At 37.6% G+C, this 20,732-nt stretch overlaps 1 protein-coding gene across 14 annotated transcripts in view; it reads right to left on the bottom strand.

The window, feature by feature from the left end:
- PHTF1 (putative homeodomain transcription factor 1) overlaps positions 1-20,732 on the bottom strand; it is an 84,148-nt gene that overhangs the window by 20,645 nt on the left and 42,771 nt on the right. For 12 of the 14 annotated variants that reach the window (XM_064372685.1, XM_064372686.1, XM_064372692.1 and 9 more), the window contains 12 exons: positions 20,300-20,459; positions 19,294-19,467; positions 19,100-19,189; positions 18,194-18,415; positions 14,070-14,198; positions 12,742-13,014; positions 11,534-11,665; positions 10,955-11,041; positions 7,104-7,259; positions 5,689-5,784; positions 4,027-4,152; positions 2,998-3,530 (listed from right to left, as the gene is read on the bottom strand). In XM_064372685.1, the coding sequence (XP_064228755.1) occupies positions 3,510-3,530; positions 4,027-4,152; positions 5,689-5,784; positions 7,104-7,259; positions 10,955-11,041; positions 11,534-11,665; positions 12,742-13,014; positions 14,070-14,198; positions 18,194-18,415; positions 19,100-19,189; positions 19,294-19,467; positions 20,300-20,459 (1,666 nt within the window). In that variant the 3' untranslated portion in view covers positions 2,998-3,509. The other 2 variants (XR_010341238.1, XM_064372697.1) reach the window with 2 other exon arrangements.

Below are 20,732 nucleotides of genomic sequence, written 5' to 3'. Positions count from 1 at the left end.
TGCAGACAAAGAAAAAACCTCATAATGAACAGAGCATCAGGTAGAGTACTCAGAAGGATACTGCTTCAGTAAATGGAGAAAAGCAGCCCTAAACTAAAGGCTATTCTTGCCCACCTAACAAAGCTTAAAAGCAAGCCTTGAAATAATCAGACTGTTTCCAAGTAAATTTACAGTGTTACAAAACAAAGCTCTTAAGAATATTTAAAAGACTACAAACAAGAATACAAACATACACACAAAAACCAACAGTATAAAATTCACAAAGAATAAAAAATTACCAGGAATGCAAAACAGCAGTAAAATGACCCAAAATGATGGGAGGAAAATGGCCCCAATAACTGTTTTAATATCCTTATATACTATTCCTTTTATAAATATGTTAAGATGGAGAAAAGAATGACATGGAAGATATAAAAAAAGGCCAAACTCAAACTTCTAGAGAGGAAAAAATGCATAGAATGGGATTAATAGCAAATTAGTACCAAAAAAAAAAAAAAGCAAACTTGAAGGCACAGCAAAAGAAACCATCCAAAATTAAAGACAAAGAAAAAGAAGACTGGAAAAATGTATAGAGCATCAGTGAGCTGAGAAACAACTTCAAGTAGTCTCATATATATGTAAATTTGAGTCCCAGAAGGAAGTAGGTGAGGGTAGACTGTAGAAACATTATTTTAAGAAATAGCAAAATTTTTTCCAAATTGTATATGAAAATAGAAAACTATATATAAAATAATATGACTATAAACCCACAGATCCAGTAAGTTCAACAAACCCCAAGCAAAGAACACATGAGAAAATTTATACCAATGTACACTATAATTGAATTGTACAAATTCAATAAAGATAAAAATTTTTTAAGTAGCCAGAGTTAAAAAAAAAAAAAAAAAAAGACACGACATACAGAGGAGCAAAGACTAGAGTGACTGTAGATTTCTTGTCAGAAACAATGTAACCTAGGAGGTAATGGCACAACCACATCTTTAAACCTAGAATTTTATACCCAGTAAACGTATCTTTCAAACATAAAGATTCAAAATCTTGCTCAATAGGGTAGGCCTATACACCTTGCTAAAAGGATTTTCGATTTTTATCTTCAAAGTGCTAGTAAGCCACTAATGGATTCGAAATGATGAGACTTTCATTTCAGAAAAGACATATTACATTTGTGAGATGAATGGATTAGGCTTGAGGGAAAAGAGTCAAGCATATATAAGAGCAGAGACAGCAGAAAATTGTTCAAAAAACAAAGGATGTTGACTTAAGAGTGGTGGCAGAGGGGAGGAAGAGTGGACTGATTAGAAAGGTATCTAGAAGATAATTATTCAAAGACTTGGTGATTGACTGGATGTGAGGTATGGGGAAGAAAAATGAGTCAAGAATCATTCCTAAGTTTCTGATATGATTAACTATACTTACATATAATTTTACCCACCTGAAAAATAATTTTAACCAATATACACCATCAAAACCACAACTGAAGCAATCCACACAAATAATACACTCTAAACACTGCTTTTAATTTAAGAATTCACTGTGTACATGTTGTATGTAAAATATAGAACAGCACTTTTTGTAGAAGAAAAAGATGAAGGCATCAGTTTTCATTTGAAATTTGCAGTGAGCTCAATTTTGGATTCGAGACCACTGCTACTGTTCTTATGGAAATAGTAAAAGCATAGTTTCTACGAGCCATCTGTTGAGATGCTGAAGTGCTTCTACAGAACACTTCCTTCGAAAGGTAGATCACTATAATGGAGTTTTACCATTTAAAAATTATAACTCATGTATAAAAGTCTGCATATTTTTGGTAATCAGTGTCTAGTTCAGCAACCTTGCTTTCTATGTTTCTGTCTTCATAGGAATTATCAGGGAGATTTTTTTGAAGGACTTTAAATAGTAGTAACAGATTTACTAAGTATTAAATACTTTACACTGTGCAGGCACCTGACATGATAACCTCATTTAATCTTAACAACCCTATTATGTATTGTCCCCATTTGTGGTTACTATCCCCATAAATGGGTTAACAACTGAGGAAACTGATATGTGAAGAGTTAATATGTGGCAGGGCCAAGGATTTGAACTCAGAAAGGTCTGATATCAATCCCTGGACTCTTCAGAAATCCACCTCTAAACCTCACAAATCTTCCTGCCTATTAGAAAATGTACAACTGATACTCTAATTTTGAATGAATACATGCTTTACATGTAATAACCAAGTTTCTAAATTACCTCTATTTAAAACTTCACAAAACCTTATTATTAAAATGTTCAGGCTTTCAATTTGCCTCAAGAGATTCTTCAAAATTAGCCAGGCATGGTGACGTGCACCTGTAATCCCAGCTACTGAGGAGGCTAAGGCAGGAGAATCACTTGAATCCAGGAGGCAGAGTTTCAGTGAGCCAAGATGGTGCCACTGCACTCCAGCCTGGGTGAGAGTAAGACTCCATCTCAAAAAAAAAAAAAAAAGCGGTTCTTTAAAGCAGGCAACTTAATGAGTAATAACTGCAAGTAGGCTATTAGAGTTTTCATTAACATATGTATATGCATGTGTATAACAGGATGCTGCATAGCAGAACTTATATCATCAGAGGTATGGCATGGCTGATTATAGACACTGAGGACCTGAAAATGTACTCAGGGTTGAATACATTAAGTTGCACAACAGATAAACTATCAGTGATGTTTGTGATAGGACACATAGCACTGTGTTAGGAACCACAACTCAGATGATCTATACGGAAACCAGGTTTCCATGATTTCCACAAAGAACATGGAAGCCATGTTGTATGATGGAAATGGATGAGTAGGCATATACTTAAATTTCTCATGCTGAATTACATGGCCTATTGTATGCATGCATTGTTCACCAACAACTATACAGTTATTAGGATTAACTCAAAATTATAAACTAATAAATTTCTCTACAGTTTAACAGAAACATAGTTTAAAAGTTATTTTTTCCCTTCAACAACAAAGAAAACCTAGAAACCGAAATTGTCCAGTAAAGTTCTTTTATTCAGATTTAACCTAAAATAGTTTGCTTGATCTCTCTTTGATAGAGAAATGAAATCTCCAATTCTATAGACTGTAATGAAAAAGTAGTGAATTTGCATATTTCCAATAAAAGATATTTGCTTCATGCTTTGGGCATCTACCATAGTTGCCCAAAAGACTATGTCCTGTAAACATAACTGTCACAGTACTGAAGTGCCCAGAATAAATTTCCTAACTAGAAAATTGCCCTTGTGTTACCATAACACACAGTCTTTAGTTAGCTGACTATTCATACTGTTTGAAAAGCATGAAAATACAGGTTTTTAGCATGCACGCCCAGTTGGAAAAGGACTTGTTCCTCTGGAAACACCATTCATTGGCTTTGGCAGAGCTGAGAGCACCTGTACATGTGAACAATCAGGTGGGTATCTCACTGGTTTCTGCAGTCATCTCTTTCCTTAATGGGTAAGTATTGATACCAGCCAGGGGAGAGTCCAGGCATTTAACTCAGCTTATGATTTAATTTTCCACAGCTAAGAAAAGAAAATCACGAAAATAAGTTAGTTCTAGGAAAACCACATGGGATTTACAGGTACACTTATGTGACTATAAACCAAGATTCCTTTATAAAAGAAGAAAACGTATCAAGTCTAGCAATAGCAACCATAGAACATCATAGAGAAAAAAACATTTAAAACTTCCAGGATCAAAAATAATACAATGCACTTCATGTATTGGTTTTCATTCATTCTACCTCTGTACTTTTCCCAGGATCAGAGTAAGACCGTTACCCAGCTCAGACTATTAAACCGATACAAAATTCAAACTTGATTTTTTTGTTCCATTCAAAAGCACTGTCTGTTATACTTGTGTAAAATGAGAAAACCAAAGCTGAAAAGCCTGTGGGCCACCAATCAAAATGCCTATTTCTTTACCTCAAGAGTTACTTCCATGCTAGAAACACACACACACAATTTCGGTACACAGTAATTTTTAAAACTAAGATGGTAGAGTGGTAGGGATACTTACTCTTATATTAAATCCTAGAAGATCACTTATAACACCTGAGACAGCAGAAAGGATAACTACTCTTGTGATATTGTAGATTAAGGGATTCATTGTCAGTCCATAGAGTCTAAATGGTGTGTCTAGCTCCTACAAAAAACATTAAAGAATTGAAATGAGATACATGTTTTGTCATAGCTATTCAATGACTTCTTACTGTGTTTTATCTTGGGAAAGATGAATGGTTAAGGCTGTCTTTCCTTAATATTCAAAGAGCTACCTTCAAAAAAAGCCATAACGTGTTTTCACCTACTTTTCCACTAAGCTTTTTTTAGGTAAATTTGAGCAATGTCATTGGTGGTTAAAAATACACACACACACACACACACACACACAAAATGTGGCAGACCTCAGCAATCATCAGAACCTGGGTAATAAAACTGGAAATTTTTTCATACATAGTTATGAATCCAAAACCATCAGGTCAGCATTTTGAATCTACACAGCCTGGCATCTATCTCTAACTGGGTTCTGAGAAGTAAAACATTAATTAATGTATTTAAAACAGGCTAACTCACTTTACTTTTCTGACATAAAATTGCCACGTGGGCTGGGCGCGGTGGCTCGCGCTTGTAATCTCAGCACTTTGGGAGGCTGAGGCAGGCAGATCATGAGGTCAGGAGTTCGAGACCAGCCTGGCCAACACAGTCAAACTCTGTCTCCACTAAAAATACAAAAATTACCTGAGTGTGGTGGCATGCACCTGTAATCCCAGCTATTCGAGAGGCTGAGGCAAGAGAACTGCTTGGACCTGGGAGGTGGAGGTTGCAGTGAGCTGAGATCGTACCACTGCACTCCAGTCTGGTGATAGAGCCCACCATGTAGTGACCACAGCTAGAGCCTGGGTCCTCTACATGGAGACTCTGGTATGGGTCTTTAGGCCATGGTCAGTGAATTCCTGATAGGGAGACTTGGTGAGCATGTCTCTTTCCAGAAGTTGGGGGTGAAATAACTGTAGGTCTTAGGAGATGGCATCAAAGGTGCCCTTGGCAAAATTGGCCAGGGTGGCAGCATAGCCCCCAAATGGCAGCAGTGGTGGGTACCCACCATCAGCAGCAGCTTCTTGGGCACAGGGGTTAAGATGATACCAACGCCTCTGGAGGCAGGGATGAGGCCACCAGCAGAGATGCAGCCTACCAGTCACCTTGCAAGGGCAGTGTGAGTGTAGGGCGTGCCAATCTTGCTCCCCCAGTAGCCTCCTCACACAGGGAGGGATAAAGAGCTTGACCATGATTATTGCCCATGGATGGTGCTGGCTACCTCCTTGGAGCACTAACAACCAGACCAACATAGTCACTGTAGTCCTCAATGGTGACAAATGCCTTGAACCTGGTCCTTGATGCACAGAGAGAAAAGGCAGATCTCCAGAGACTTGATCTTCATGTCTTTGACCAGATGGGCCAACTTGGTGATGGGGAGCTACTCTTTGTCCTTAACCTCCAGGAGCTCTGTGACCTCAGCTCTGGTCCTAACCACCACTGTGACCTCTATCCCTGATGCCACTGTGGAAGAGTCCACTTCCAGGACCCTCCCAACCCATGGTATCATCAACATTTAATGTTTGCTCAGAAAAGAGGCTGATTTAACTTAAATGATAGTAAAAGTGTATCACAGGCTATGACTTACTTTCAATAACTTGGTAGAGAGCTTTAATACATTGTTCACTAGAGTAAGCTGTTCTTTCTTATTTGGCTTTTTTTCCATCTTAAGATATAAATTAATCTAAGGAAGGAATAGAAATTAAGGTAAATTTCTTACAATATATATATATACATATACATATATATTATACATATACTGCATAAAATCTGGCATATTTCAAAGGTTATGTTTTCAAGTAAAATAAATTTTGAAATTCTAGTAGCTATTGCTCCAGAATATTTCACATACTCTAGCCCCCATCCCTGATCAGTCTCCCTCTGGCAAAGAAAAACCACTTAGTGAAGAAAAAATGATAAGTGATGAAGCAATTTAAATATCAAAACAATGAAAATTTTTAATATTACTGGCAATATAACATAATTAGCATATAAGCACCTTGAGTTCAAAATCTGTATCTTATTCATCTCACTATCCCCTAGATAATCTAACATCCTCATTAAACATTTATGAATGGAAGAAAATAGCTTCTTTTACTTTACTAATTCCTTATATTTTGCCTTGTAGGAAGAATTCTTCAGTATGATTCTAAGACAAAAAAATAAAAATAAGTGTTTTTATTCAAAATTTATAGATAAACTTGAAATTAAAAACAGAATTTTAAAAAACACTTTATACTACTCTGTATTTACAAGAGATATTTCTCAATCTTAGCATCTATTCACATACTGAAAACCAAGTATTTTCCAAACACCGAATAATGTACTCTATGTCTGATAGAGAATTCAAGAAGCTTATTATACATGCTAAATGACAAGCACTTTGAAGATCTAATACTTGACATAGAATATGAGATTAAAAGCATGCTCCATTACCACCAATAACAATCTCTCTATAGGCTGGGCATGGGGGCTCATACCTGTAATCTCAGCACTTTGGGAGGCTGAGGTGGGAGGATCATGAGCTCAAGAGATCAAGACCATCCTGGCCAACATGGTGAAACCCCATCTCTACTAAAAATACAAAAATTAGCTGGGTGTGGTGGTGCACACCTGTAATCCCAGCTACCTGGGAGGCTGAGGCAGGAGAATGGCTTGAACCTGGGAGTCGGAGATTGCAGTTAGCCAAGATGGAGCCACTGGACTCCAGCCTGGTGACAGAGCAAGACTCCAACTCAAAATATATATATATATATATATATATAGTATACAAAGTCTTTTCAATCCATTAGATCTTAATTCTCACAATCCTGGGAGCAGGTGGAGATACTACATCCATTTTATTAGGGATAAGCAACTGCAGAGCAGCAAAGTGACATGTGAGGTCATGTAGCTAGAAAGTGATAGCTAGACAGTGATTAAACCCTGAATCCTCTGCAGAAACCTTGCAGTGCATTATGCTACCCCTAACCACTAAACCCAATTGATAGGCCTGATCAATACCTGTTCTGTAAGTAATATCGAAACATTGCTGTATTTCTTATTGGTTTCAGACCCCAATGAAGCCAGACGCAATAAGAAAAGTAGTAAAGCTGTTTCCCAGATCAAAAACTCCCAGTTATAAGCATCATTCAGGAAAGTTTTATGTCCTTGGAGAACCTAAAGGATAAAAAAAAGTTAAGTTTTTCATTTACCTTAAAATCATGTAATTACTCTTTTACTCTGTCAATTTAAGAACATTTCCAAATATCCAATATTTTAATACTCAAAGCAGAAGAGCTTTAATACTCATAAAGTATTACCTATTTATTTGATCATTATATATTTCTCTAAGTTTTCTAGATTTTCTCCTTTAGCAAGGGTCTAGAAGTAACAAAGGAGGAAAATACCACACATAAAATAAGACAAATGCATTTGCAGCTACTTTAACTAACATTGTGTCCACTCACAACTGTATGGCGACCATTATTCAAAATAATAACTTTGCATTATGTCAAGTGAGCTCCCTAAAACATGTGACCCATCCCAACTGGATGACTAGAAAATCCTAAGGATCAGTTCTTTATTCTGTTTAGGCTCCAAATAACAATAGCAGCAGCAACTATCATTTATTGAGTGCCTACTATGTGTCAAATTTTGTGGTAAAAGGTTTTGTTCTTAAATTTGTTGATTTAAAAGTAAAGAAATTTACTCAAACAAGCACAAGGTAAGATGGAATTTACTGAAAAACATACAGATAATGCTCACAGAAACCTTGCAAAAAACAGGAAGTCACCCAGCAGCTGCCCTCTCGATCTGGCTTCCCCTAGGGCTATTTAGACTTCCATCTTAGCCAGCTCCATTGCCTTACAAGACCTTTGTTTTCTGCTTCCCCACTGAGTTTGACTCATATTAGCTTTGGCTTGCCATGGCAGCCTAGCAGCAGACTTCAAAATAAAATGTGGATTTCAGAAAGCAATAGAATCCTAAAAGTGCTGAAAGGAAGTAACTGGCAACCTGGAATTCGATTCCTGGTTTAAAAAAAAAAATTATATATATATATATATATATATTTACACACACACACACATGTAATTCAAAAGTGAAAGTGATAAAATATATTTTCAAACAAGCAAAAACTGAGGGAATTCATCACCATCAGACTGGTACTAAAATAAATACTAAAGGAGTTACTCAGGTAGGAGGAAAATAATCCCAGAGAGAAACACAGAAATTCAGGAAATAATAAAAAGCAATGGAGAAAGTAAATATATGAGTAAATATAAATAATTAATTACACAAAACAATAATAATTACATCTTATAGTTTTAAAATTGATGTAAAATTAAGGTGAAGGACAATAATACAAAAGGTGAAGAGGTAAATGGGATAAACTGTTCTAAAGGCCTAGCATTATCAAGAGAATGAAAAATTAATCATTTTATCAGACTATAAAAAATTAAGCATGCATGTTGTAATCTCTTTACTACTTAAACGTTTAATAATAAAAGAACATATAACAAGTTAATAGGATTAAATGTAATATTTAAAAACATTTGGTTAATAAAAAGATGACAAGAGGAGTGAAAAAGGACAATTAGCAGGTAAAAAATGTAAGAACCAAATATATTTGTGGTTATATTAATAACATTAAGTTTGAATGGGCCAGACACTCCAGAATACTGAGACTGTGAGGATGGATTAAAAAACAAGCAACCAACTGGGCACAGTGTCTCATGCCTGTAATCCCAGCACTCCTGGAGGCCAAAGCAGGAGGATCCCTTGAAGCCAGGAGTTCAAGGCCAGCCTGGGCAACAAAGCCAGCCCCTGCTCCTACAAAAAACTAAAAAATTAGTCAGGCTAGGTGGCATGTGCTTGTAGTCCCAGTGAAAGAAAGAGAAAGAGAAAGAGAAAGAAAGAACACCAAGCAACCATAAAACAACATGCTGATAATAAGAGGCACACCTAAAATATGAGAACAAAAGAATAAAAGCAGGTAGACAAAGATATAACATGTAAAAATAGATCAAAAGACAGCTGGTGCAATGAAATTAACATCAAATCAAGAAGAAACATTAAAAATAGACACATTTTATAGGGTCATGAAAGACAAAGCCTGACATATTTCCAGATTAAAGGAGACTAAAGAGACATGATAATTAAATGCAATACGTAATTCTGAATTGGATCCTGGATTCAGAAAAAAGAAATCACTATAAAGGACATAAAAGTCAATTCCCCAAAAGGATAGATAACAATACTAAATCTGGATGCACCCAGTCACACAGCTTCAAGATATATAAAGCAAAAATTGACAAAAATAAGAGGAAACAGACAAATCCACAATCAGACTTGAACACACCTCTACCAATGGCTGACAGAATAAGCAGACCAAAAAATTCAGTAAGAATATAGAAAATTTGATACATATAGGCCACTGCTCTTAACAATGACAGAATACAAATCTTTTCAATGTGCTAATGGAAAATTTAACAAAACTGAATATATGCTGGATAAAGTAAGCCTCTACATATTTCAAAGGACTGAAAATATTCAGAGTATGTTTTGACCACAGAATTATGTTAAAATTCAATAAATGCTAAAGTATAAGATAAACCTGTAACTTCTTTTAATGCGGAAAGCACAGAAGTGCTTTACAAAAAGGAGACCCTGTCAAAAGGATACAAGAGGGGGCTTCAAGGGACTCCCACTGGCCAAATTTTGGACAATGTAGGCATCAAAGCAAATATAGTGAGAATTTTTTTTTTAAGAGAGGGGTCCTCATTATGTTGCCCAGGTTGGTCTTGAACTCCTGGCCTCACACAATCCTCCCACATCAGCCTCCCAAAGTGCTGGGATTACAGGTGTTAAGTTACTATGCCCAGCCTATAGTAACAGATTTTAACTCACTGGATAAAAATGAGAATACATGATTCCACAGTATAATAAATAAATGAATGAATAAATGAGAGGGAAAGAAATGAAAGGTCTACCTTGGAGTGACAATTAATAAATATAGAAAAAATAATGTAGTTAGAAAGTCAATATATTGCAATCATGATATGATAAATGCGGTAGCTCACGCCTGTAGTCCCAGCACTTTGGGAGGCCAAGGTGGGCGAATCACAAGGTCAAGAGTTTGAGACTAGCCTGGCCAACATGGCGAAACTCCATCTCTACTAAAAATACAAAAATTAGCTAGGCGTGGTGGCGGGTGCCTGTAATCCCAGTTGCTCGGGATGCTGAGGCAGGAGACTCACTTGAGCCGGGAGGCGGAAGTTGCAGTAAGCCGAGATCATGCCACTGCACTCCAGCCTGGGCAACAGGGCAAGACTCAGTCTCAAAAAAATTTTAAAAAATTACCAACTAAAGTTAGAGTGATCTTACAATTTGAAAGGGCTTCAAAATTACTTGTATTCCCATTTTGAAAAGTTAGAAAAATTACCAAATATCCAAAATAGTAAAAAATGGCCGGGCGTGGTGGCTCACGCCTGTAATCCCAGCACTTTGGGAGGCCGAGGCGGGTGGATCACAAGGTCAAGAGATCGAGACCATCCTGGTCAACATGGTGAAACCCCGTCTCTACTAAAAATACAAAAAAATTAGCCGGGCATGGTGGCGCATGCCTGTAATCCCAGCTACTCAGGAGGCTGAGGCAGGAGAATTGCCTGAACCTAGGAGGCGGAGGTTGCGGTGAGCCGAGATCGTGCCATTGCACTCCAGCCTGGGTAACAAGAGCGAAACTCCGTCTCAAAAAAAAAAAAAAAAAAATGTAGACGCATCAAAAATACACACTTAAAGACCTAGTCTACAACAGAAAGTGAACCCTATAATAGAATTTTCATTTTTCCTTAAAGCAAATATGAAACTTTTACCTGAGCACAACAAATGAAAGCAATTGAAAGTGTCAGCAGGAAGACTGAAGATACAACCACATCAACTGAGCGCTGTGGCCCCCGTCTCTGTGGAGTGAGACACATGTTAATGTTTTAGATTACTGGCAGACAGCAATGGCCCTCACATCATTAACACTGAATTATACTACATTTGTGTGGAAATAACGTTTATAAGAAGTTTCTGAGATAGGATTTTAACATATTTTGGATGTTATCAACTTTAAGTACTGAAATCCATGCATTTCCAAAGTAAGGGAGACTGATTCATTGACATACTTTCAGTTGGAATATTTCCCAAAAAGTCAGAACAATGTGTACTATTTAATTATCACTTTGCCCCTAGGATATTTAGATTTTTTTACCTTTCTAAGCTCTTCTTTACCTACCCCTCCCAGCTTTGCAGAAAGATGACATCCAACCTACTGTCCAGCAAATCTGTCAGCTGCTGATATAATCTGCCTGATACCCAGAACTACACTGTCTACTCAGTAACTGCTGCCAGGAGCTTCAGTGAGCATATGCTTGCATATACTCTATTGTTAATCAAATCAAACTCACCTTTAGATAGGAACGCAGTGATAACCATATTTTAATATTCTCCACCTTCTTAAGTCTGAAATGAGGTATTTCATATTTCCTAGCTTTCCTGGCAGAAGTAATATGGCTGAAGAGTTTTGCAAATAAAAATCTCTAGAAGAGGTTTAAAAAAATAATCACAGTGAAATGTATGTATGTGTCTGTGTATTCATATAATTGACAACAATATTCCCAGAATATAAAAATGTTAAAAAGAATAAAGTTCTAATCAGTGATCACTAAGATGGACAGTGAAAAATTTCATTAATAGCTCATTACCCTTTTGTTTTCAAAGCACATTACATAGAAATAGACTTCTTCACAATATGGTACACTCAAAATTTGTAAGCAATATTCTTTGGAAACCCCCAAAGAATGGCTGGAGTTTGTGGATCCACTACTTCACAAACTCAAATATTTATACATGATTCTGGCTTATTCTCAAATTAAATTTCCATTCAAAAATCACATTTCTGAGGCTTGGCACGGTGGCTCATGCCCTGTAATCCCAGCACTTTGGGAGGCAAAGATGGAGGATCATCTGAGCCTTGGAGTTCAAGACCAGCCTGGGCAACAAAGACCTCACCTCTATGAAAACAAAAAAAATTATCCGGGTGTGGTGGCCCAGGCCTGTAGTCCCAACTACTGGGGAGGCTGAGCTAGGAGGACTGCTTGGTCCTCAGGAGAGGTCAAAGCTGGAGTGAGCCATGATCACACCACTGCACTCCAACCTGGGCAACAGAGCAAAACCCTGTCTCAAAAAATAAAAAATCACACTTCTGCATATCACCAGTATTTTAAGCCCTCCACTTACAATTCTTATCAAATTTCAATAAATTTATTTCTTGCTGGCCATTTTTCACAAAAACATCATCACATGTAGAGAATTATTTTATTCTATGGATTAAAAAAAAGGCACACTGAGGTACAGATGCTAAGCAGTCAGCTAGGTTCATTCACTGGCTAAGCCACTTATTCTACACATGGGGCCTGGCAGAATTTGAGATTATAATGTGTAGTTTGTAAATAGTAACACAAACAATAAATCCACAAATATCAAAAGTCCACTTATCAATCCTTTATTGCCCACATCAACTTGAAGAGAGACCAAATTAAGAGACCAAAAACAACTCTATGGAATATCATATACAAAAACAGAGGTAAAAAATTTTACTTATTTCTCCACTGACCTGTTTATATGTTCTCTCTGCCACACACATCATGAAAAAAAACATCCAAGTAAGACACAATCTTTCAAAAAAATTAATTATGGACAAAACAATAATAGGTATAACAGGTGGTGCCCCACAAAAGACAGTCAAGATCTCCTCAGCTGAAATGGACTTCAGTTGGTCAAGGTTCTTCTCACGGAAAAGTCGATGTAAGAATGGAAAAAATGCTAATCCAATAGTGACAACATTTCCCAGCATCTGATAACCTACTCCTTGCTGATATGCATTGACCTGCGAATTAAAATTTCCATCATTATTGTGTAGCTAAATGGAGTTACAAAGCAGTATTTATCAGGCCAGGTGCGGTTGCTCACGCCTGTAATCCCAGCACTTTGGGAGGTCGAGGTGGGCAAATCACGAAGTCAGGAGTTCAAGACCAGCCTGGCCAATATGGTGAAACTCCATCTCTACTAAAATTACAAAAATTAGCTGGGCATGGTGGTGCATGCCTGTAGTTCTAGCTACTCGAGAGGCTGAGTCAGGAGAATCTCTTGAACCCAAGAGGCAGAGGTTGCAGTGAGCTGATATTGCACCACTGCATACTCCAGCCTGGTGACAGAGCAAGACTCTGTCTCAAAAAACAACAAAAAAAGCAGGATTTATCAAATACTATTTAGACTATTAAAACACATTCTTTTTTTTTTTTTTTTTTTTTTTTTTTTTTGGAGACGGAGTTTCACTCTTGTTACCCAGGCTGGAGTGCAATGGCGCGATCTCGGCTCACCGCAACCTCCGCCTCCTGGGTTCAGGCAATTCTCCTGCCTCAGCCTCCTGAGTAGCTGGGATTACAGGCACGCACCACTGTGCCCAGCTAATTGTTTGTATTTTTAGTAGAGACGGGGTTTCACCATGTTGACCAGGATGGTCTCGATCTCTCGACCTCGTGATCCACCCGCCTCGGCCTCCCAAAGTGCTGGGATTACAGGCGTGAGCCACCGCGCCCAGCCTAAAAACGCATTCTAAAAGCATAAATACAAATAACATACAGATTTATGACTTTTAAATCTTATTAAAAATTATGATTCAATGAAATAAGGAATATCTGTAGAGAATACCTGAACAGTTGATTACACTAATTAATAGAGACCAGGTATAACAAATAATACATATGCTACCATGTAAAGACTCTGACTACAAAATTAGATATATATGTTAATAATATATACTATTATATGTGATATACACATGCTTCAAAAGCAGAGTCATACTGTTTTAATCACTAAGAGATTCTTATGAAATAGCTCCTCATCATGTTTTGAAAAATCTGAAAACAAATTTAATCTTACCCTGCTCATGATGATGCCACTTATTTCCAATACAGACATATCCATCTTTTTGCACTCATTCCCTTCCCAGATTATTGCACTAACTCGATCAGAGGCAGGACTTGAATTCTGAAGCCAGAATAAATGGTTCTGAGAAGAAAAATATAAAACTGTTTCTATCCAAGCTTTCTTTCCTCCATTAGTTTTTCTTTCTCTTTATCTTACAGTTTGAAAGGACTTCAAAATTACTTGTATTCCCATTTTGAAAAGTTAGAAAAATTACCAAATATCCAAAATAGTAAAAAATGTAGATTCCCAGGCTCTATATGCCACCACTCCAATAACCGCCTCTATGATGCTGATCCTTTCCTTTTTCTTATCTTTTTTTTTTTTTTTTTTTGAGACAGGGTCTCACTATGTTGCCCAGGCTTGTCCCAAACTCCTGGGCTCAAGCAATCTTTCCATCTCAGCCTCCTGTGTAGCGAGGACCATAGTCACATACCACCATGGCCCACTAGGTCCTTTTTTCTTTACTTAGCCATTCTCTTACCTGGAGAGAGAATAAATGTCTCCTGTTACGAGGAGAGATAGGAGTCCATGATCTCCAAGGTTGCTTCCCTCTCTAAAGGTATGAAAGTGAGGATAAGCTTAGTGTAGTCATGGGCTATTAAGGAAGAAAGTATTTCTAGAGCTAGGAGACTACACTGGGAGTAACAGGAAGTAAAGAAAGAGAGATACTAAAAGGCCTTATTTATCACAAGAATGACTGAGGACTATTAAGTCTGTTTCTGATCTAACCAGGACACAGAAATTTAGTGAGGCTTAGAAAAGCTCAAGTGGAGACAGTCACAATGAAAAACAGCTCCCTCTCCTCCTCTGCCATATCATGTCTTATTCTGTAAGTACTAGCTCAAGTCCCATTTCACCATCATGGTCCTCTCTGACAGCCTCAGCCTTACTAACTTTGCCCTTATCTGAAAAGAAAAACTTTTATGGTCTGCATCAGACAAATTAGCATCTTATTATATGGTGCTTTTATGGTATCCTCTACTTATTTCCTATATAATTATCTTGTTCCCAAACTAAAATATAACCTCTAGAAAAGGACCATCTGGCATATTTTTTCTCTTTCTACCACAATGCTTAGCATAATGCCGACAAGCATTTACTGATTTGAATCACTGATGTGATTCATTGATTCACTGACTTATACAACTCATATTTATTAAGCACCTACTATGTAGCATGCCTATGGATAAAATGGAGAACAAGATAGATGTCCTTGCTATCAAGGAACTTACAAACTTCTGAAGGAAGTCACTATACAGCATGGTAAGGAAAGGCAAGAGTGCTTTAGGAGTATATAGGAAATGCTTCCTAAAGGAAGCATCACTCAAGCCAAGACCTGCCTGAAAATAAAAAGGAATAAACCAAAAGAATGGGCATTAGAGAAAATCATGTCCCAGGAAAGAAACCTGTATGCCCAAGGACCCAGAAGCGTATGAGGCCTGGTACCTATCAGAAAAGAAGAAGGTTAGTCGAGTTGGAAGTTAACCATGGGAGGAGCAGGGAGAGAATGGACAGAGATGAGACTGTATTAGAATAAATGAAAGCAGCAAGCAATCCAGAAAGAAGAAAAAAGGACTTTTTAAAAAGCAGCATTATCAAATTTGTATTTTAGAAGTATCACTATGGCTGTAGTGAGGAAAACGAAAGAAACAGAGGCAAGCCTACAGAAGCTGTTGTAACGATCCAGTTAAGATGATGGCCTGCACCGTACGAGCGCACGTGTTAGGACCCAAAAGATGGTGAACTATGCCTAGGCAGGACGATTCAAAAAAAAAAAAAGATGATGGCCTGCACCAAGCAGGGTGACCACAGAGAGATGCAGGTATTTAGACAGCTCAATCAAGAGAACATAAGTGATTAAGGGTGGGGAGAATGAGACTGGCCATGCACAGCAGCTCATGCCTGTAGTCCCAGGGAGGCCAAGGCAGGCGGATCATTTGAGGTCAGGCCAGCATGGCAAACACGGCGCAACCACATCTCTCCTAAAAATAGAAAAATTAGCCGGGTGTGATGGCAGGCACCTGTAATCCTAGCTACTTGGGAGGCTGACGCAGGAGGATTGCTTGCACCCGGGAGGCAGAGGCTGCAGTGAGCTGAGATCATGCCACTGTACTCCAGCCTGGGTGACAGAGCGAGATGCCATCTCAAAAAAAAAAAGAATGGGGTCAAGAATGAAACTTTCTGACTTGGGTGGTTAGTGTGATATACAGGAAGGCCAGGCGCGGTGGCTCACGCCTGTAATCCCAGCACTTTGGGAGGCTAAGGCAGGCGGATCATGAGATCAAGAGATCCGAGACCATCCTGGCCAATGTGGTAAAACCCTGTGTCTCTACTAAAAAATACAAAAATTAGCTGGGCGTGGTGGCGCGTGCCTGTAGTCCCAGCTACTCGGGAGACTGAAGCAGGAGAACTGCTTGAACCTGGAAGGCCGAGGGTGCAGTGAGCTGAGATCGCGCCACTGCACTCCAGACTGGCACCTGACAACAGAGTGAGACTCTGTCTCAAAAAAAAGAAAAAGAAATACAGGAAATAAAAGAATAACAGGCTAGGTGAACAGGATTGGAAAATGATTTATTGAATTTGACACAGTAAGTTTACCACACTCAATTATTCTTATATATGTCTTAAACTTATACTGCAAATCTCAAAAGAGGGGAGTGCTAAGGAGATCGAGATTATCATGATGCTATGCATAACTACTGAAAGCTAATGTAATTTAGATGACTCTTCAAACTGAATGTAAAAAATATTTAAACTCACTGCAAAATCAGAAAAAGTAGCATAATTTTTAATGAGAGCCAGGCATGGTGGCTCACCCCTTTAATCCCAATACTTTGGGAGGCTGAAGTGGGAGGATTGTTTGAACCCAGGAGTTCAAGACCAGCCTAAGCAACACAGTGCAACCTTGTCTCTACAGAAAATTTAAAAATTAGCCAAGCATGGTGGCTAATCAAGAGGCTGAGGTGGGAGGATCACTTGAGCCGGGGAGGTTAAGGCTGCAGTGAGTCATGATTGTACCACTGTACGCCGGCCTGGGCAACAGAGTGAGCTCTGTCTCAAAAAACAAACAAACAAAACTTTAATGAGAAAATTTACATTGTTTCTGTTTCATTTTTTAAAAATTATATACATTTAATGAAGTGGATTTTTTAAATGAAAATGTATAACCTAAATCAAGGGTATCTTTGAATCAAGAGAATTCGATAAACCAATGTATATCCATCATCCACTATTTGCAAGCCAATGTGGAAATATTTAGCCTAAAGAACAAAAACCTAAGAACCATAACAATCATTGACATTAAGCAACTGAAAGGTTGATATGAGAACTATTTCTTCATCATTCAATCTATCCAGAAGTGGAATAAGCTGTATCATTAAATAACAAGCACTCCAGCTCCGGAAGTATTTAAGAAGAGGCCAACTGATCATTTTATGGAGATATTAATAATAATGCAACATTTATTGCATATTTACTCTTGCTAGGTATTATGCTATGTACTTTATATTATCTCATTAGCTATTTCACACTATTCCTAAGAAGTAGGAACTGTTATCACTAAGTGACAGACGGTAAAAATTTACACAGATGTAGAATGAATCTCTACCTTGGTTGGAAGGTTGAAATACCTTCTAATGGCTATCTGATTTTATGATATTAATATAAAACCTGAAATTAAAAGCATTATTTATGTATTATTGAAAAAGCAAGCAATGCCAATTTCTAGTAATTCATATGTAATACTGTGATGTTCATGAAAATATAGGGTATATTTTCTATATGCAAAGTCTACTCATACAAAATATAAACAAACATAAGGACCACTCTAAGGAAAATAATATGAAAAAGTAATGTAAAGAAAAATTTAGATTATGGCAACTCTAGATTACTTCTCCCTAAGTTCTAGTTCCAACATCTTCACTTACAGGCTCTGCACAATCTCCTCACCTCTAAACTGAGGATAATAATAGTATCTACCCTAAAGAATTATTGTAAAGTTAAATGAGATAACACAGTGCCTGACACACAGTAAGAACACAATAAATACTAGCTATTCTTATCATGCCTGCACAGACCTGCTGAAAAACATCCTCTTTGGGGTCGCGTTTGGTCCCTGAGTGAAGGGTATTCATATGGGCCCCCTCACTGTCACTGGTGACAGATGACCGGCACTCTGGGCCATGTAGCAGGTCATCCCATAACATATCTTCAGTCTCCGAGTCATGGCGGGTGCTTTCTGAGTCTCTTCTTGACATGTTGAGGCTTCGAGAGCCACCACCCACACCAGATCTAGAGCACTTTAAAGGAAAACAAAAAGCAAAAAATGTTATTCATCTTTAAAAATAACTATGTGAAATAAAACAAGTTATCTATAGCAATGACTTGAAAGCCTTCATAAGTCAATCACCATAAATTCATTTGTTCACAGGACTTTGCATAATAATGCTTTTTTATTTTTTGATACTGGGTCACACCCTGTCACCCAAGCTGGAGTGCAGAGGCACGATCATAGCCCACTGCAACCTCTTGGGCTTGGGCTATGGGATCTTGGGCTCATGTGATCCTCCTGCCTCAGTCTCCTGAGTAGCTGGCACTACAGCTTCAGGCCATTACACTCAGCTATTTCTTTTTTTTTTTTTGTAAAGATGGGGTCTCATTTTGTTTCCCTGGCTGGTCTCGAACACCTGGACTCAAGTGAGCCACCCACCTCAACCTCTCAAATCGCTGTGATTACAGGCGTGAGCTACCATGCCTAGCCCATCTGTGATACTTTTAAGCTTAGAGTCAATGTGAAAAAAAATTATTTCTCCTTCTAGGTGTGTAGTCATTAAAAGCTGCTAGATAAGGACATGGATAATTAGAGACAAGGGAGGGCAGGCAAATATTAATGTAAATGCTACTTTAGGCCAACTAATAAAAAAAGGATGGATAAAGTCATTACACTCAAAAATATACCTTGATTTCTCAAAGGGACACTTTACCTGGCTGAAGGCTGCTGATTCAAATTCTGATTCTGCCAGACTATCTGAATCCCGCACAATACGACACCACCTTGTAGTGGTTTTCTTTACCTGCCAAAAATCAAACCAACAAGCAATAGGAAACTATGTTAAATGCTTTGTTACTAAATTCAGTGATTTAGTCCTATAATATCAAAAACTAAAACAGAAATTACCTGAGAGTTTAGGTGCCTTGAAAGTATTGATTTTCTATTCTTAACTTCACAACCATTGTCACTTGAGGCTCCTTCCACACTCCTACGCAATAATATCATCTGTGTCCGTGCTTCACCATCTTCCTCACTTGACAGGTCATCAGATACCCCATTACCCAAATGCCTAAAAGCCTCCTACAAAGAGAACAACAATACCTTCACAGGGGACAACCCAAAATATTCTAGTAAGCTATATGTGTGATAACAAAAAAAAATACGAAAACTACGAAGCAGTAAACTAACCCAAAACTGAACAAATCCATATATTAATCTCAATTAAGAAAAATATTAACTTGAAACTAAATATCCTAAATGATGAGGCACTGTTATGTAGTATTCAAAAACCAAGAGTCAAGTCAAACTCTCGGCCTGAATCGCAGCTCTTCTACTTACTAGATACATAACCTTGATCATTTACTGTATCTGTCTGGATCTGAGTTTCCTCATCTGAAAAATGATAATAAAAGCATCTATTTCACAGGTTTGTTAAAAAAAAAATGAGATAAGTTAGTATATGTAACGTACTTAAAACAATAGTAATGGCTCAATAAATATTAGACTAAATGCCACAATCCAACAAATAAAACAGTTTATAAAGTAAAAGTGTATAGTTATAGACATAGAGGAGACCATCTCTACCTAAACCCACAAAATAGTTTCCCAAACCCTTACTATACCATCACTGCTTCTCTGGAATATGACACAGCAACCTCTTCACTAATCGGCTTATTAAATCTACCAGCCTACTGCTAAGGCTGGATAACTCACAAAACTAGTAAGTCTAGTAATAGAAATTTTAAGACTAAGCTCCAGTTTTCATGTGATATTTTCTTGTCATAGCCTGTGGTTTTACTTGTTAGGACAAATTTACAAACCTATTAGTATCTATTTTATATCTCTAACTGAGTCTTAATAGGAAAATGTTACAAGGGGAAACAAAGTTTTGTTAAATCCATCCAAATCTTACCCTACGGGACTTTTCTCCATCTGAAAACTTTGCTTTCTCTCTTGTTTGCCACATTCTAACCTCTGGTCGACATTGTCTCTTCTTAATGATAGGAGGTACACAACTTGGGTCATTGTCAGTTTCACTCCCTTTGTTAGATATTAATTTTACTCTTTTAATCCTATTTTTAAAAAAAGGAAAAGAAAATTAGTTTCTGAAAGTAACACCTTTCAAGAAACCACTTTCTTCTGAGGAACACACTGTATTATTCTAGAAATCAAGAAAATTCAGGAATCATATTTTTCAAGACTTTAGCTTGCTTAGTAAGGGTACTGAATGACAGAATATTCACTCAGACTCAGAATGTGAGTCTATTCTTCAAAGACTCATGTCAATTAACTGAAAGGAAGCATATGCTTTTCAGTGTTGCACAAAAGTAGGTTTACAGTCCTCT

Source organism: Aotus nancymaae, unplaced genomic scaffold (genome assembly GCF_030222135.1).
Source record: "Aotus nancymaae isolate 86718 unplaced genomic scaffold, 86718_ANA_hifiasm-v0.15.2.pri h1tg000007l, whole genome shotgun sequence".
In the NCBI taxonomy this organism is placed as follows: Eukaryota; Metazoa; Chordata; class Mammalia; order Primates; family Aotidae; genus Aotus; species Aotus nancymaae.
The sequence above is the reverse complement of the archived record's forward strand: the minus strand, read 5'-3'. Positions and strand labels throughout refer to the sequence as shown.